The sequence below is a fragment of the Thalassophryne amazonica genome, chromosome 13 (genome assembly GCF_902500255.1).
Source record: "Thalassophryne amazonica chromosome 13, fThaAma1.1, whole genome shotgun sequence".
Taxonomy (NCBI): Eukaryota; Metazoa; Chordata; class Actinopteri; order Batrachoidiformes; family Batrachoididae; genus Thalassophryne; species Thalassophryne amazonica.
In genome coordinates, this window is record NC_047115.1 from 69,211,908 (window position 1) to 69,227,789 (window position 15,882).

At 41.4% G+C, this 15,882-nt stretch overlaps 1 protein-coding gene across 1 annotated transcript in view; it reads right to left on the reverse strand.

The window, feature by feature from the left end:
- Positions 1-15,396, reverse strand: part of birc6 (baculoviral IAP repeat containing 6) — a 346,340-nt gene extending 330,944 nt beyond the window's left edge. The window contains exons 1-2 of the mRNA XM_034184474.1: positions 14,966-15,396; positions 5,286-5,467 (exon numbers count right to left, since the gene is read on the reverse strand). Of these exons, the coding sequence (XP_034040365.1) occupies positions 5,286-5,467; positions 14,966-15,176 (393 nt within the window). The 5' untranslated portion in view covers positions 15,177-15,396. The remainder of the gene's footprint in view (positions 1-5,285; positions 5,468-14,965) is intronic.
- Positions 15,397-15,882: the final 486 nt, after the last annotated feature.

Genomic DNA, 15,882 nt, shown 5'->3' on the forward strand with positions numbered 1-15,882 from the left:
CTCCTTCGCATCATCCGTGAAGAGAACACCTCTCCAATGTGCCAAACGCCAGCGAATGTGAGCATTTGCCCACTCAAGTCGAGACCCCGATGAGGACGACGAGCATGCAGATGAGCTTACCTGAGACGGTTTCTGACAGTTTGTGCAGAAATTCTTTGGTTATGCAAACCGATTGTTTCAGCAGCTGTCTGAGTGGCTGGTCTCAGACGATCTTGGAGGTGAACATGCTGGATGTGGAGGTCCTGGGGCTGGTGTGGTTACATGTGGTCTACGGTTGTGAGGCTGGTTGGATGTACTGCCAAATTCTCTGAAACGACTTTGGAGACGGCTTATGGTAGAGACATGAACATTCAATACACGAGCAACAGCTCTGGTTGACATTCCTGCTGTCAGCATTGCCAACTGCACGCTCCCTCAAATCTTGCGACATCTGTGGCATTGTGCTGTGTGATAAAACTGCACCTTTCAGAGTGGCCTTTTATTGTGGGCAGTCTAAGGCACACCTGTACACTAATCATGGTGTCTAATCAGCATCTTGGTATGGCACACCTGTGAGGTGGGATGGATTATCTCAGCAAAGGAGAAGTGCTCACTATCACAGATTAGACTGGTTTGTGAACAATATTTGAGAGAAATGGTGATATTGTGTATGTGGAAAAAATATTAGATCTTTGAGTTCATCTCATACAAATGGGAGCAAAACCAAAAGTGTTGCGTTTATATTTTGTTGAGTGTATATATATATAAACAGACCAAATCCGTTATGTGTATAAAACGGATTAGTTACAGTGAGGAGGCGCCGAACAATCTACGAGGAATCCTGAATCAGGACCTTCCTCTGAAAAAAATAAAGGCTTGCCTTAAATAAGCGGCAGGCATCATGTCCATTAATAAGATTACATTTGATCGAATCACTGTTTTTTCTAAGACAGAGCCGCGAGTAATCCTAAAGCCTGATTTATGCTTCTGCAACTCTACTCCATGCCATGCAATGACGTTGACGTGCGTGAACCGTTTTAAAAGTTCTCCATCATGTCTTTATGCAATTTTTTCTGGATTATTTTTTTGGCTCTCAACAAGCTCTTCTTTCTACAACCTCCAAAGGTAAGGTGGACAATTTCCTCAATGAATGGCAGGTGTAATCAACTGCACACTGCAAAAAACTTTTAAAGTATGACAGGACAGAAAGGAGCTAATGTAAAAGTGATGACAGCCTTTTGCCGCCCCCATGGATCTGCACGTTTTAAAAGTAATAACTACATTTATTTTGATGTATTTGCCGAAAAAAATAAATCACAGTGAGTGGAGGAGAAGCACATTTGAAAGCTACATAGATAAATCCCCTGCGTGCCCTGTTGTTGAACCAATAAAAACTGACTTCATCTGATAAGAATCAGCCCAAAAAAGGTGTTTTATGATTAGTCAATTAAAACTGATTCATGTGCGCACTTCCTCTCTCAGTCTGCGAGCAGCCAGTGATTGCTGCAGGGATCGACACACAGTGCTGTGTGTTTTAAAAAATACACGAACACACTGCTTCGCTTTAAATACGCAATAATCTTTTGTAGGTCCTCAATAGAACATGTGTCGTGCTGTTTGATAGCATGGACTCCTGAAATTGATAACAGCAATTAAAAATGGCTCTCTTCTGTTATGCACCACACTCAGACTGTGCAGGCATTGGGTTCTCGTCGCTCATTCGCCCAAATAAAATGTTCCCACACTGGAGCTGTGGAATTAGGCTTTGAAACCAAGTCCATGTACTCTTCAACGCTTTCTGGCTTCAAATCTTTTTGCAGTCAACTCGACTGGCTGTTTACTGCAGCATGCTGTTCATTCTATGTGTGCAGCAACTCACACTGCCTGCTGTGTGTGTGACACGCTGCACACACAAACATACACTGGGCTGAACCCACAGCCCCGCCTCCTGCTGACAGCAAGCTGAGAGGGACAAAAAAAAAAAAAAAGCAGGGCAACTCGCTGGAATGTCGACAATAAACTCAGAAGTAAAGGGTGATATAGATGCCAGCAAAATTGAGCATGTTAATCTTTACATACTGAATGATAAGACGATATACCGATTATTTGTAGCCCTAACATCACATGTTATGAAGTCATTTGAGAGGCTCGTCCTGAGGCACCTCCGCACAGTCATCGAACCATCACTGGACCCCCTGCAGTTTGTATACCAGTCTATGAGGGGAGTGGAGGATGCCATCATCTTCATGCTCTCACCTGAAGGAGGCAGGCAGGACTGTGAGAGTCATGTTCTTTGGACTTCTCCAGTGGCGTTCAACACTATCCGACCTGACTTGCTCAGCGATAAGATACGTGACATGAAGGTGCAGGCTCCACTGGTGGATGAATTACGAACTACCTCACAGGCTGCTCACAGTATGTGAGGCTTTGGGACATTACATCCAACACCATCAGAAGCAGCACAGGGACACCACAGGGGACGGTCCTGTCTCCCTTTCTGTTCACACGCTACACCTCAGACTTCAGGATCTGGTTGAAGTCCTGCCACCTGCAGACATTTTCAGATGACTCTGCCATTGTGGGCTGCATCAGCAGGGACCAGGAGGATGAGTACAGGAGTGTGGTGGACAGGTTTGTGAAGTGGTGCAGACTCAACCACCTGCAGCTCAACGTATATAAGACAAAGGAGCTGGTGGTGGACTTCAGAAGACAGAAAACCCATCCGAACCCAGTTATCATTAATGGAACTGAGGTGGACATTGTAGATTGCTACAAGTACCTGGGTGTCCACATAGACAACAAACTGGACTGGACTGTAAACACAGATGTTGTGTATAATAAAGGTCAGAGCCGACTATACTTCCTCAGGAGGCTCAGATCTTTCAATGTCTGCAAAAATATTGCTGCAGATATTTTATCACTCAGTGGTCTCCAGCGTCATCTTCTACGCTGTCGTGTGCTAAAGCAGCAGGCTGAAGGCAGCTGACATGAACAGACTCAACAAGTTCATCAGGAAAGCTGGCTCTCTGCTGGAGGTTGAGCTGGAGTCAGTGGTGGAGGTGTCGGAGAGGAGGATGCTGAGGAAACTGCACAGCACCCGGGACAACACCTCCCACCCCCTGTATGCCACACTGATGTCCTGTCAGAGCACCTTCAGCCATAGACTGAGACCAAGGAGGTGCACCACAGAACACCGCAGGAGATCTTTCCTACCTGTAGCAATCAGACTCTATAATTCCCCCCCTGCTGCAGGACAAATACATAATAGAGTTATTCAGAGTTATTCAGTTACATGCAATATTGGCGAATATCTTGTGAAAATGTCTTGTTATTTCGCATAAATTTGTTGTACCTATTGTATAAAAAAATGTCCACTGTTCGGTACTCTGGCAAAATAACTTCCTTCAGCATAATAAAGCTCATCTTATTCTTATTTCAACATGACCTATTTGTCCCTGGTATTTATTTTATTTATTATTTATTTATTTTTGTGAAATAATTTTGTTTCTGTGTGCAAAGTAAAACTTGGATGTTTAGAAATGCTGTGTTGGAAATTCTTCGCATTGTTAAAAAAGCACTTGGCAAATTTAGAAGAAAACCTTAAATTTCACAGGAGGTAATTTTATCATTTGTTAGATCATTAAAATGTCATCACCATGTTGTATCACATGCTTTTCCTACACCAATAAAGAGTGCAATCATATGTTCCTTTCTGATAAAACCACAATGTACATAAGATTTGGGTACTAACGCCACAGGCTCTGACATTTCAGCTTCCACAACAGGCTGTTGTTTTGCATTCACTACGTGGTATTACCAAGACAACGCATGAGTGCTACAAGATAGCCACCATCTTGGATTTGTGTTGGCACCCATTATCAAAAGGAACCAACACTCACAAATGGTTTCAGGTCAAATGCTGAAAGCATTCTCAAGTTATTTGACAAACATGAAATATTAATAGACACCGACTACATTGACAACACAGAGACCTCAACATCATGGCTCCAACCTATCAACGTTGGCCCTAGGAAGTATGCACTTTCACACAAAGAGCAGCTTCTCAAATACACTGCTTTAGGAGGTAGGAAACATCTGTGGGGCTGAAGCTATCGATTATTTTAGTAATCGAGTATTCTATTGATTATTCTGGTGATTAATCGAGTAATCGGATAAGAAGTACTCTTGCGTTTTTACTCTTGCGCCATCACACAAATTGTCAAACTTAGTGTATCCCTTTCTGTTTTCCTGTGTAAGCAAGTCCCTTCGGCTGCTCCCTTGTTTGCATTCGGGAGTCGCCACTGTGAATTGGCACAGGTTTTACGCGGGATGCCCTTCCTGACGCAACTCCACATTACATGGAGAAATGTGGCAGGGTGGGATTTGAACCCAGAACCTTCTGCACTGAAACCAAGCGCATTAACCACCTGGCCACCACTCCTGCTCCCCTGAGTAATTATTCATTTTTTCACATCTTTACCAAGTTTTGGATCTTTCCTAGTGTCAGGAGCTCAGCCAAAGTCGGGCCAAAGTCTTGACATTTTCTGAAATGGTGATGGGATGTGGCTGTTTTTTGTTTTACACAACTTGTAAAATTTAACCATTTTTAAGTTGGGTTTTTTTAAAAAAGGTTGGTGGTTGGTGGATTTTTATCATCCCTGCGATTCAGCATATGCATTTCAGCTGGAGGTTGAACATGCAAGCCTCGTAGTCATTTATTTTATTATTTATTATTATTTTATTCAAGTTAACGTGTTTGTGAAGCGTTGTGTGTTGCCCAAAAAAAGTGAAAATTAAAAAGCGAAACACTCAGTGCGAGTCTGAGCAAAACACAGAAGAAAGAGTAGACTTTTTCCAGAGACTGTCAGTGTGGCCGGGGACGGCGCTGTGACTCGCTCAGGGTGAGGGGAGTGTTGAGCCCCTCAGACCGGGTCGAGAGAGATAGCAGCTGTCTGCCACGCAGACAGCCACTCCCTATGTAGAGCGGAGAGTAGCCAGCGGACGAAACAGTGTTTTTTTAAAAACAAACACTTGTTTTTTTTTTGTTGTTTTTTTTTCTGGGGATGTTACAACGCCACACACAGGCCTGGCATATGTACTACAATGTTAAATAGGGCTTCAAGGCACAGTATTTGCTTCAAACATTTTCTTGTAATCGAATTATTCGAGTTACTCGACTAGTCATTTCAGTCCTAGACATCTGTCAACAATGTCAAGCTTTAAAAAGACTAAAGATTCTCTCTGTAAGGTGCTCCCTGCCCTCTTTCTGAATCATTAAAGTTGGCTAATATGCAGTTTCTACTTACCTCTGTGACAGGAAGCTCCAACTGAACCATATCTTCAGGCTTGGATACTGGAGGCTGGAGAGCTGTGTCCAGGAGGAGGATGCCATTCAGGTCCTTCCTGCATCCCACTGCATAGTCATCCACAAAAAGCACCTTGTCCACAGCGGGGAAGTACTGACACCTGACACGACCACCAGGTTTAGCTGGGACAATGACAGAAAATCATACACAAAGTCAGTTGGTTTAAAGTAAAAGATAACCAAGATCCAAAAGAAATATCTTGAGATCAATAGGCATCAGTAAAATGTGTCTTTGGAGGATTATAATTTGGAGATAACACAGAAAGCTCTCAAGTATTATTGCATTAATTAAACCATGAACCATAAATATTCTCCCAAACTGTGACAACCAAACCAAAGTGAAACATTTGCTGCGCTACCGAACTGGATGTTCCATCGTTTTCAATGAAAAAGTGACAGAAAATTCTGCCAGCACTGGTATGTTGTCTAAAGTTAAACATTTTCAACCTTCAGTGCTTACCGTAGCATCAAGGACAAACTAGCTGTGGATTTACCCTCAACGGCAGTCAGAGACAGCATGAGATTTAACTTTTTGTATGTGCAGAGAAGACCGATTTTACGTCAGATAAATAGGAATACCACATTTTCCAGTGCATAAGTCACACCTGTTAAAAAAAAAAAAAAAAATGCCTTTTGAAGAGGAAAAACTGAAATCACACCAAAGTAGAAGTCGCACCTGATTTCTGTATTATCATTTCTTCATTTCAGGATTTTTGTTTATTGTTGTAGGGCATTTTTTGTTATTGACTATTCTTTTATTATACTGGTCAACATGATGTTTCTTGCATCGACTTTTCAACTGATTTTGGATCATTTGGGGGCTCTGAATCTGAATTCAGTGTTAGTTTTTGCCCATCTGTTTTTCCCTGTTTTATCGCTAGTATTTTATGTTACTGAGTGTCTTATTTCATTCTTTTTACTTATGTTTTTAATCTCTTACTGTTTTTTTTTAATCTTTTAATTTATTTTGTTTTGCTTTTTTAAGTTGTGTTGTGTGAAGCACCCTGAGGTGACCCGTCATGAATTGGCGCTATATAAATTAATAAATCTGATTTTGAATCACATCACTTTTTTGAGATATGAAAACAAAATTAAAAATATACATATATTTTACCAAAAGTTTAAAAATTACATTGCGTTTAAGCACCCATATATGGAATAATGTTTGCAATGGAAGGCAGCTACTCCTTTAAGAATGCATTTCCAAAACTACTTTTATGCTTGCACCCTTTTTGAGCATTATTGGCCACAGTATACAAATTTTAAATAAGTGAAATATTTTGAAAAAATACAATCTGGAGCATTATGCTCATCACAGGTAAGGCTAATACACAAAAAGGTAACACGGTCACTTTAAAACAAATCCAAGACATATCTTGGTGCAAAAGCAGTCACATTAAGACATCATAAATTTTCTTTTTGTAGCTGATCTCATATGAACTGTATGAGGGACATCTCTCATCAAACTCCAGCAGTAATCTGCCATCATGTTGCAGTTCCATCGACCTTGGTAACGTTCTTCCATCACTTTGATATCCAGATGGAAACACTCACCCTGCTCCTCACTTACATCACCAAGGTTCTCTGGAAACTCGCTCAGGTGGCTGTGCAAGTAGTGCACTTTAATGCTCGTCCTCCTCCCTAGTTCTTGCAGGCTGAGGAGAAGCTTCTCCACCATCTCTTTATAATTGTCAGCTTTCTTATTGCCAAGGAAGTTATCTCGAATCAGATTGTTCAATTCGGACTGGCTATACAGAGAAACTCCATGCCTCATGCGCTATATCCTCTGCTTCATCATCATAAGTGGATGAAGACGTGGAAGAAATAAACTTGTCCTCATCCATGTCTGGAAGCTTGGGCACAGGTATTTCATCGCTGTGGGGAACCTACCGTATAGCAGATGGTATGCTGGGGTATTGCAAGTGCTGTTTATTTTTCTTATTAAATCCTGCTTAAAGGCAGAAGTAGCAGTCATCTAAGTGGTTTTTCGGTTCCCTCCAAACCATTGGCACACCAAATCTGAGCTTAGCATTCTTTCCTTGAGACCAGGATCTCAATGTTTTCACAGAAATTGTGCAAACTTGGTGAGGCACCCAATTTTTGTCCTGGTCACCAAGTGGTATTCTGAAATAAGCAAGGTCCACTCTTTTGAAAAAGTATTGTTACATCTTTGAGGTGGGAAAGTGAAGCAACCACATATATAACAGAAAATATCTGGGTCATTGCAACACTTCCTTTGCTTAGAAGTCAGACACGTTAACTACACCATTAGCGTAAAGAATAATCAGAGCAAAGACTTCACTAAACTGTAAATTGCCGAACCTGTCACACAATAACAAACATTCCTGTTAAGAAACTAATGTCAATATGATAAAAATGAGAACATTTCTTAACCTTACTACTTTGTGTGGAAACAGCCATTTTTCTAATTTCGTGGCTACTTCTCGTATCAAGCATTGAAGAACATGCTGCAGTCTTGCACACCTCTTCAGTGCCATAAATGATATTACAGCTCTTTGTTCACATTTCGCAAACATGGTTTAAAAACTATGCTTTTGAAGCTGCTTTTGTGTACAAACAGTGGCATCAAATCGTGAAGTGAATGAGCAACTTTTGCATAATCCATCAATAAGGAACATGCAGACTGCAAAAAACCGTGATGTGATAGAGGAAATCTAAGCTCAGATTCGGATTCAGCACCCCAAAATTGACCATTTAGCCTGCATATGCTGATCGTATTAAAACTGCTGGCACACGCTGGCGTACATCTAATAAATGAATGCAGCTGTCACACCTTGATGATTATCCAGTGTATGCCAACAGTCCCGTTTCAACCCAGTGGCTCTGGTCAGTACTGAACAGTGTGGTGCATGTAAGAAACAGAGCAATTTAATATAATTTTATTTATTTATTTATTTATTTTCTTGGTGGACCAGTTTCATTGTGTACAGGATACTAACGAGTCGACTGGCTGTGGCAAACAATGCCGTGAATGAATGAAGTGCTGTCTCTTTAAATGTTTAAAGCACCGACTGCTTTAAACATTTGTGTGATCAGACCTGAATGAAGTGCTGTACGATCTGTCGGTGTGGTGACCACCGACAGCAACGACCCTTTAACGGGTTACAGCGCATTAATCAGGTGTGATCATCCTGATTGATCGATCAGGTCATCTGATGATCACACCACAGCGATGGCGCTTTAAAAGTTTAAATCATCACAGCACTTCTGTGTGTTCAGAATGCGACACGGGTATCCTCTGAGAAACGCACCTGCAGTAGAAACATGACAGAGGGACTTGCTTTAAAATGCTGCATTTACAGCCACGAATTAAAGTATTTTCAGACGTCATTTTCAAAAATCAGGAGCTTTATGTGGATTCATGTCCATCTGTGATGGTCAACTGGACTGAAAATGAACAGGTCAGATTTACTCCGTGTGTGAATGAAACAGTCGATCTGCATGAGGACCGCAGCTTTCAGCCAATCAGTGGCCAGCATTAATGGACGTATTTAGACTTATCAGTAAATTACAAGAAATGTGTGCCAACAATCTCAAAACTTACCTACAACCGCATGTGCGGGACATGAGTCACACGCCAGCATTCGCTGAAAATTTTCAGCATGCCCAAAATGTTTGAGGAGCTCAGCTTATTAGGACATATATCATCGAATTTCAGCGTGTTTCAATATGCTCTTAACTTATAAAAAAAACGTATCCTTAACTTATTAGACTTAATGTCAGCGGGTTTTTTTTAATACAATTGTCATACGCTGGCTAAACCGTCAAGGTGTGACAGGGCCTTAACTATGTGTAGTGCTCTGACTCTTTGGAAAGTTCTATATAAATTAGGGATGCACCAATACCACTTTTTTCCCAGACTGAGTACAAGTACGAGTGCATACATTTGTGTACTCGTTAATACCAAGTACTGATACAAATACTTAATGATACCATTAAAGTTTTATGATGACTGTGAACTCGTGTTTTTTTCATCAGAGATTCCTTACTTTTTGACTGTAACTGCTACCAATATCATTTGCTTTGTTTTTATTCACAAACATTTCACTTAAAACACGTAACTTCACTTTTTGACTACAACAAATTGTCCTTTAACATTAACCGTGTGTTTCTTAACAAACATGACATTGGCAGACATGTCACTTAAATGCATCCTTGGAGTTCAGCACTACAAATATACAACACCAGGAACAGAACTGAAATTGTCCATCACTAACTTTATTTATGTCTGTGAGGACAAAAAGCCTTTTTTGAAAATGTGAGTTAATTAATGGTACTGATTTCAGGGCCAGTGTCACAGACCGAACGGTCCCCACTAAAAATTGGTCCGCCCTACCTTCACTGCAGATGCGTAATTTGGGACCACAGCAGCATGTCTGAGACTGAGTCTCTTCACTCAAAGCAATCAAAGGGAATAATGTGATTATTAACCATCAGATGACAAGGTAAAACCTCTTAAATCATTCTAAAGTCAGTTTTAAGCAGAAATGAGGCGATAATTGCCTCCTTATCGCTACTGACGCACCGAAATGACGTAGGCGCCAGCTGTGCTCTGATCAGTCTGTTGTCTTTTACTATGAAATAAGGATGATTTTTTGTGGAAATGATTGTTGTACAAAAGCTTCAGATATCTGTCGCCGAGATCAATGATGACTGGAGTGCAGTTTTAAATAGAACAAGGTGATAATCGGTGGATCACAGCTGATGCTTAGAAATGACGATGCTGATGCTCTGAAATGATGCATGTGCAGATGAATATTTTAGGGGGGGACCGTTCGATTGGCGACAATCGGCTACAGCACATCTGGCCCTCAGACCACCCTCATGAAGTCTGTTTCTAGTGTTTTGTCAGAGACATTCACACCAGTGGCCTGCTGGAGGTCATTTTGGTTGAGGCTCTGACCTGTTCCTCCTTGCACAAAGGAGCAGAGACCGGTCCTGCTGATGGATTAAGGACCTTCTACGGCCCTGTCCAGCTCTAGAGTAACTGCCTGTTTCCTGGAATCTCCTCCATGCTTGCATGTATTGATGTGCAATCCTATAGGAGTTGGACTACTTCTGCAACCTCTGTAGGGTCCAGGTACCACACCATGCTACCAGGAGTGACACTGACCCCAGCCAAATACAAAACTAGTAAAAAAAACAGCCAGAAAAGACGAGAAGGGAAAAAGGTGTCAGTGGCCTCCACCTGTAAACATTTCTGTTTGGGTGTTGTCCTCACTGTTTGCCCCTCTTGTGTATCTGTTGTTAATTTCATTAACACCAAAGCAGCTGAAACTGATAAACAACTCCCTCTGCTAATTAATTGACCAGATCAATATCCCAGAAGTTAAACTGACTTAATGCTATACTCTGATTAAAAAGTGTTCCTTATATTTTTAATAGTATATATTTTGGCAATAAGGACTAACATTACTTGCTGGAGAAACCAAATAAATTACTTATATTCATTATAATAGTATTGTGGCAGGGGTGGTGGCCAAGTGGTTAATGCGCTTGGTTTCAGTTCAGAAGGCTGCGGGTTCAAATCCCACCCCTACCACATTTCTCCATGTAATGTGGAGTTGCGTCAGGAAGGGCATCCGGCGTAAAACCTGTGCCAATTCAACATGCAGATCCACCTTGGATTTGCTGTGGCGACCCCGAGTGCAAACAAGGGAGCAGCCGAAGGGACTTACTACTTTTACATTATAATAGCATTGTGCTACAAATTATTTGATCAGTGTATGTCAGTATAACAATGAGTTGCTGTGGTGCTAGCACACAGAAGAAGGTATCAGTGTGACAAGTCTTGAAACTTTCATTGAACAACTTCATTTTAACACTCAGTTTAATCTAACACTGCTCTGTGTCTTTTTCTTTGACCGGTGTCACAGACCAAACAGTCCGCCCCTAAAATACGGTCCACCTTTTGCATCTGCGCATGCGTCGCTTCAGACCACAGCAGCACATCTGGGAGTCTCTTCACCCAGCACAATCAAATGGATTAATGGGATTATTAACCATCAGATAATGAAGGTAAAACCTCTTAAATAATTCTAATGTCACTTAAGCAAAAACGAGGCCACTTTAAGCAGAAACAAGGTGAAATTCTGTGATGTTTTTGAAATGTCCGACGTGCAGTGAACGCATGAGCTAGCAGATCGGTTAGCCGAGGCACTCTGATCACTTCCCTGCTTTTATGATGAAATAATGCTGAATTTATGTGGAAATGATTGCTGTACAAAAGCTTCAGATATCTGTCGCTGAGACAGATGATGACTGGAGTGCAGTTTGAAGCACAAACGAGGTGTTAATCCAAAAACTGCGTCATTGTGGGGAACAATTTTTAGGGGGACCGTTCGCGCTGTGACTCCAGCTTTTATTTTTATATTACCAACGAAAATGTTATGTGATGGTTAACTGTTCCTTTGACTCTAATCACTCTGCTAGTGAGGTCATACCAAACACTCCTTCATGACACAGGATTCACCGAATGTGCACTTCAAATACTGATGGAAAAAGATAAAAGGCTGTAATTGTCCCAGGAGATGCATTTCAAGTTTGTCGATAATCCACACATATGTACGGAGAGATTCCATGATTCCAAGGATGCGACAGGTATGTAAAATCTATGTTCAGTTTATGTTTTATTATTGCTTTTAAATAGAGGAATGACATTAAATTGAACTCTGTGACACTGTCAAAAACTTACCAGATGAACTGACTAATACATTTCTGTAAAATACTTTGTTCTAGGTGTTGTGAACTTTTGTGCTCTGCCCACATATGCTGATCAAATAAATGTGCGCTTGCACCTGTGATGATTTTAAAGCTGTGAAATAATAAACGTGTCACTGAAAAACAAATGAGACTGTGACATTACTTGACACCAGCTGAGACTGAGGCAGCCACCTCACATTTATCTGTTCAAGAAAACCAACATTATGCTTTACTCACAGCTGTGACAGCTTTTTAGTCAATATTTTCAGAAACTCATTGAGACCTGTTCAGTAATAAAAGAAATACTTTATTCATGTGTTTTCATGTTAAGCACAGCTGAAAGTGTTCCATGGTCCATGCACTATGGTCCAGCTGAACTCTTGTCACACAACTGTACATGTTCATGTGCTTGTAATTAAAAATAAAAATAATAAAAAAAATCTGTGATTTCTGACTTTTCTTTCCTTGGAGTGCCACAATAACGGATACTTCAACACCAGGTTAGTACTAAAATTCTGAAAACATAACTAGTTTTTCTGCTGTCTCAGAAGTACAAGGATGCCATTCTTCTGGAACTGCCATTAAATACCAAGCACAGAAAAACAACTGCCACTACAGCAGTCTCTCCCATTCAAACAAACAAAGAAAAAGTTTTTAAAAAGACTAAGACAAAGCACTGTGTGTCTGAAGTGAACAAACAAATTGATTTGCAAAAGCATTTGCAAATGTACCATCTTACATTACAGACCAAAGGACACCTCAAATTTACCAAAGCACTTAAAAGAGCCACATCTGTTAGAGGAGTGAGTTTCAATTCACGATAAAAATGCAAGTGCTATTCCTTATGTTAGCCATGTAGGACTGTCCTGGCCACTCTGTGTAATCTAACTATAATGTTTTTGCTCTTTAAATAAATAATTACAATCTGCAGTTGCACATCAACTCTGGCAAAAGCTGTGTTCCGCTTACCCCACATACTCAGATTTAAAATGCAACATGGCTGTTCCCAGCAGCAAAACTAGTGAAAGTTGTCGTTAAAGTTTTTAGCACTTCTGTCTTTTTTGTGTCCAGTTTAATAAATTGTGCACACAGCACTATCCTACCAGTGTCTGTGTATATGTTGCTGCAATATTTTTCTGTGTGAAATATTAAGTGTTCTGGTTGCTAACAATAACTGTGTACACCACTTCACAAACTGAACAGTATATTAAAACATTAATGCAACTTGTGCACCATCTGTTCTCTTGCATAAATAAAGACTCTGGTGGACCGAATATTTTGTTTGTAGCACTCCACGCTCCAAAATCTTGGAGGCGTCCATCTTATTTTCCGATTTGCAGAGCTGTGCAGAAAACGGAAGGCATTTACCTCTGGTGTGATGTCATGCCCAGGTATGACTTAATGACCTCTAAGGTAAAAGGAACGCAGCATTTGCCAGAGCTGATATGCAACTTCAGATTGTAAATACTTCTTTAAAGTGCAAACCTTTATTTGTACCAGCTGGCACATGAAACAGCTACTGTGACAACTAAGCATTTCTTCAAAGTGTATGAGACTACAACTTCCTTCAGAACTAATGCATCTGTTTATGGTGATATGACTGAACTAATGCAATGTAAGATACTATTTTCAATGGGATGCGATATTCATTGTGAAGAAGTTAAGTCCTGTGCTGGTCCTGAGGCCCACTGGAGCCCATCTTTATCCCCAGGGTGCATAGAGCAGATGAGTCTATCTGGATGGGACTCCAGTCCGAAATATGTTCCTGCCCCAAATGAAATGTTGAAGTTCACAGAAAGGTAGTATGACTGGGAACTAAACACAGGTCTACAAAGTGTTAGCTCAACTCCTTATCCCAATGAACTACCTGTTGTACTTCATTGCATCAATGAATACTATGTACCATCAACAATCGTATCAGCATAAACATAATCTAAAGGAAGGCAGCAGTCTCATACACTTCAAACAAATGCTCAGTTGCCACAATAAGCGGTTTATGTGCTAACTGTTATAAATAAAGAATCGTTACACCTTATTGTGTGAGACTGTATTCCCATAACACAAAGTTAGCCAGTAAAAGGTGAGACAAATGCAAACCGTAAGAGCAGACAGCTGCCACTAGACACCCACATATTAACTGTACTAATGTGGTGTTCAGACTCTATTACTAATTTGTAACAAGACTCACAGGGTAGTGATCAACTTTGGAGCTGTCAAATAAAGAGGGCTGGAATCCAAGTGTTGTCATCATTTTTTAAACATGCAACAACAAGTGCAGTGAAAACATCTGTTTGAATACGCTAACATGAACTCAATATGTCAACATAGCAGCTTTACAAGAATTTATTTGAGACATTACTGCAATATCTCCATTTGACTGACAGTTCGCATGACAGGGTGCAAAGGTAAAAACAGCTAACAAGCCGCTAGGTAGTTCACTGCTGGCACAGTAACACACATCAACACTTTATAACCTCAAAACTAAATAACAAATGGGTAACCAATGTCCAAGGTATGAACTTTAACTCTAACAACATAAAGTGACCGAACACTGGAAGAATCACCGGCAGGATCGATTAGCCGGCTAACTAGCGTTGCTAGCTTAACTAGCCAACTTTTTAGCTTAGAGCAGATGTCATGTTGAATCAATGGTCAACATTAGTTTCAGTTTTTCTATAAACACTCCAACACCTGAAGGTGGTTTGATGTTTATTTGGCGCACGTACAAGAGGCTATGCGGGTTAATATGACATAATAACACAGCTAGGCCCAACTGCTCCCATTAGCCGGATGAAATTAAGCTCGGTGTTGAGTGTTGTTGACAATCAAGGCTTTTTTTGTTTGTTTTTAAGTTGTCCAAGCTGAAAGTGTCACTGTCACGCCTCGGCAGGGACTCACCGTGTAACGCAGAAGACTGGAGAACGGCCCCTGACGTGCCGTCAATGACTTTAATGCTGCCGCGGCTGGTAACAGCCAAGATAGCGTTGAGGGCCGGGTGGTAGGAAAGGCTTCGCAGGCCCTCCTCGTCGCAACGCAGGCAGCCGTCTCTCAGCACAATCCAGTCTGAGGAGGCGGACGAGCCGGAGCCCGGCGAGGCCGCGGCCGCCATCTTTCCTTACTGCCCCTTCCCTTTCCCTTCTTGGGGTTGTTGAGATCCGAGAATAAATGTAAAATTATTAATTCTATAAGACTAATTCAGAACTATCGCGCCCCTGCTACTGCCGACTCCTTCCTGCGGCCTCTTCCCCTCCGCCCGTCACCGCAGCAGTAGCTGTTCACCATCAGCACACATGAACTCCAAGTGTCAGGTTGGTAAACGGAGCGAGCTCTCAGCCACATCCCGCGAGAACACTCCGTACGAGCGAGAGCTGCTGTCGAAGCTTCGAAGCGGCTTCGAAGCAGTTCTTTGTTCGAAGCGTGTGTTCCTTTACGATCACTGATCCGCCATTTTACTCCTCCCCTTGATTGCAAAAAATGGTGCTGTACCCCAGGTGAAGTGAAATTTATTGTGTTTAGCTCTCTCAGATCTATTCTTAAATACAAGTACCAGTGGCCACGTGCAAATAAAAGGCCTACTTTACATGTGCCTGTCTCAAACTTAGACGGAAACACTTTGTGTTGGAAGTCATAGCTATAATAACTCATAGCTAGAATAACTGCTAATTACAGTAATTCGGCAGGAAGTCTGACTCGTTTCCAGTGAGGGTTGGCCTCCGCCAGGGCTGCACCTTGTCACCAATCCTGTTTGTGATATTCATGGGCAGGATATCAAGGTGTAGTCAGGGGGAGGAGGGTTTCCACTTTGGTGGGTGCAG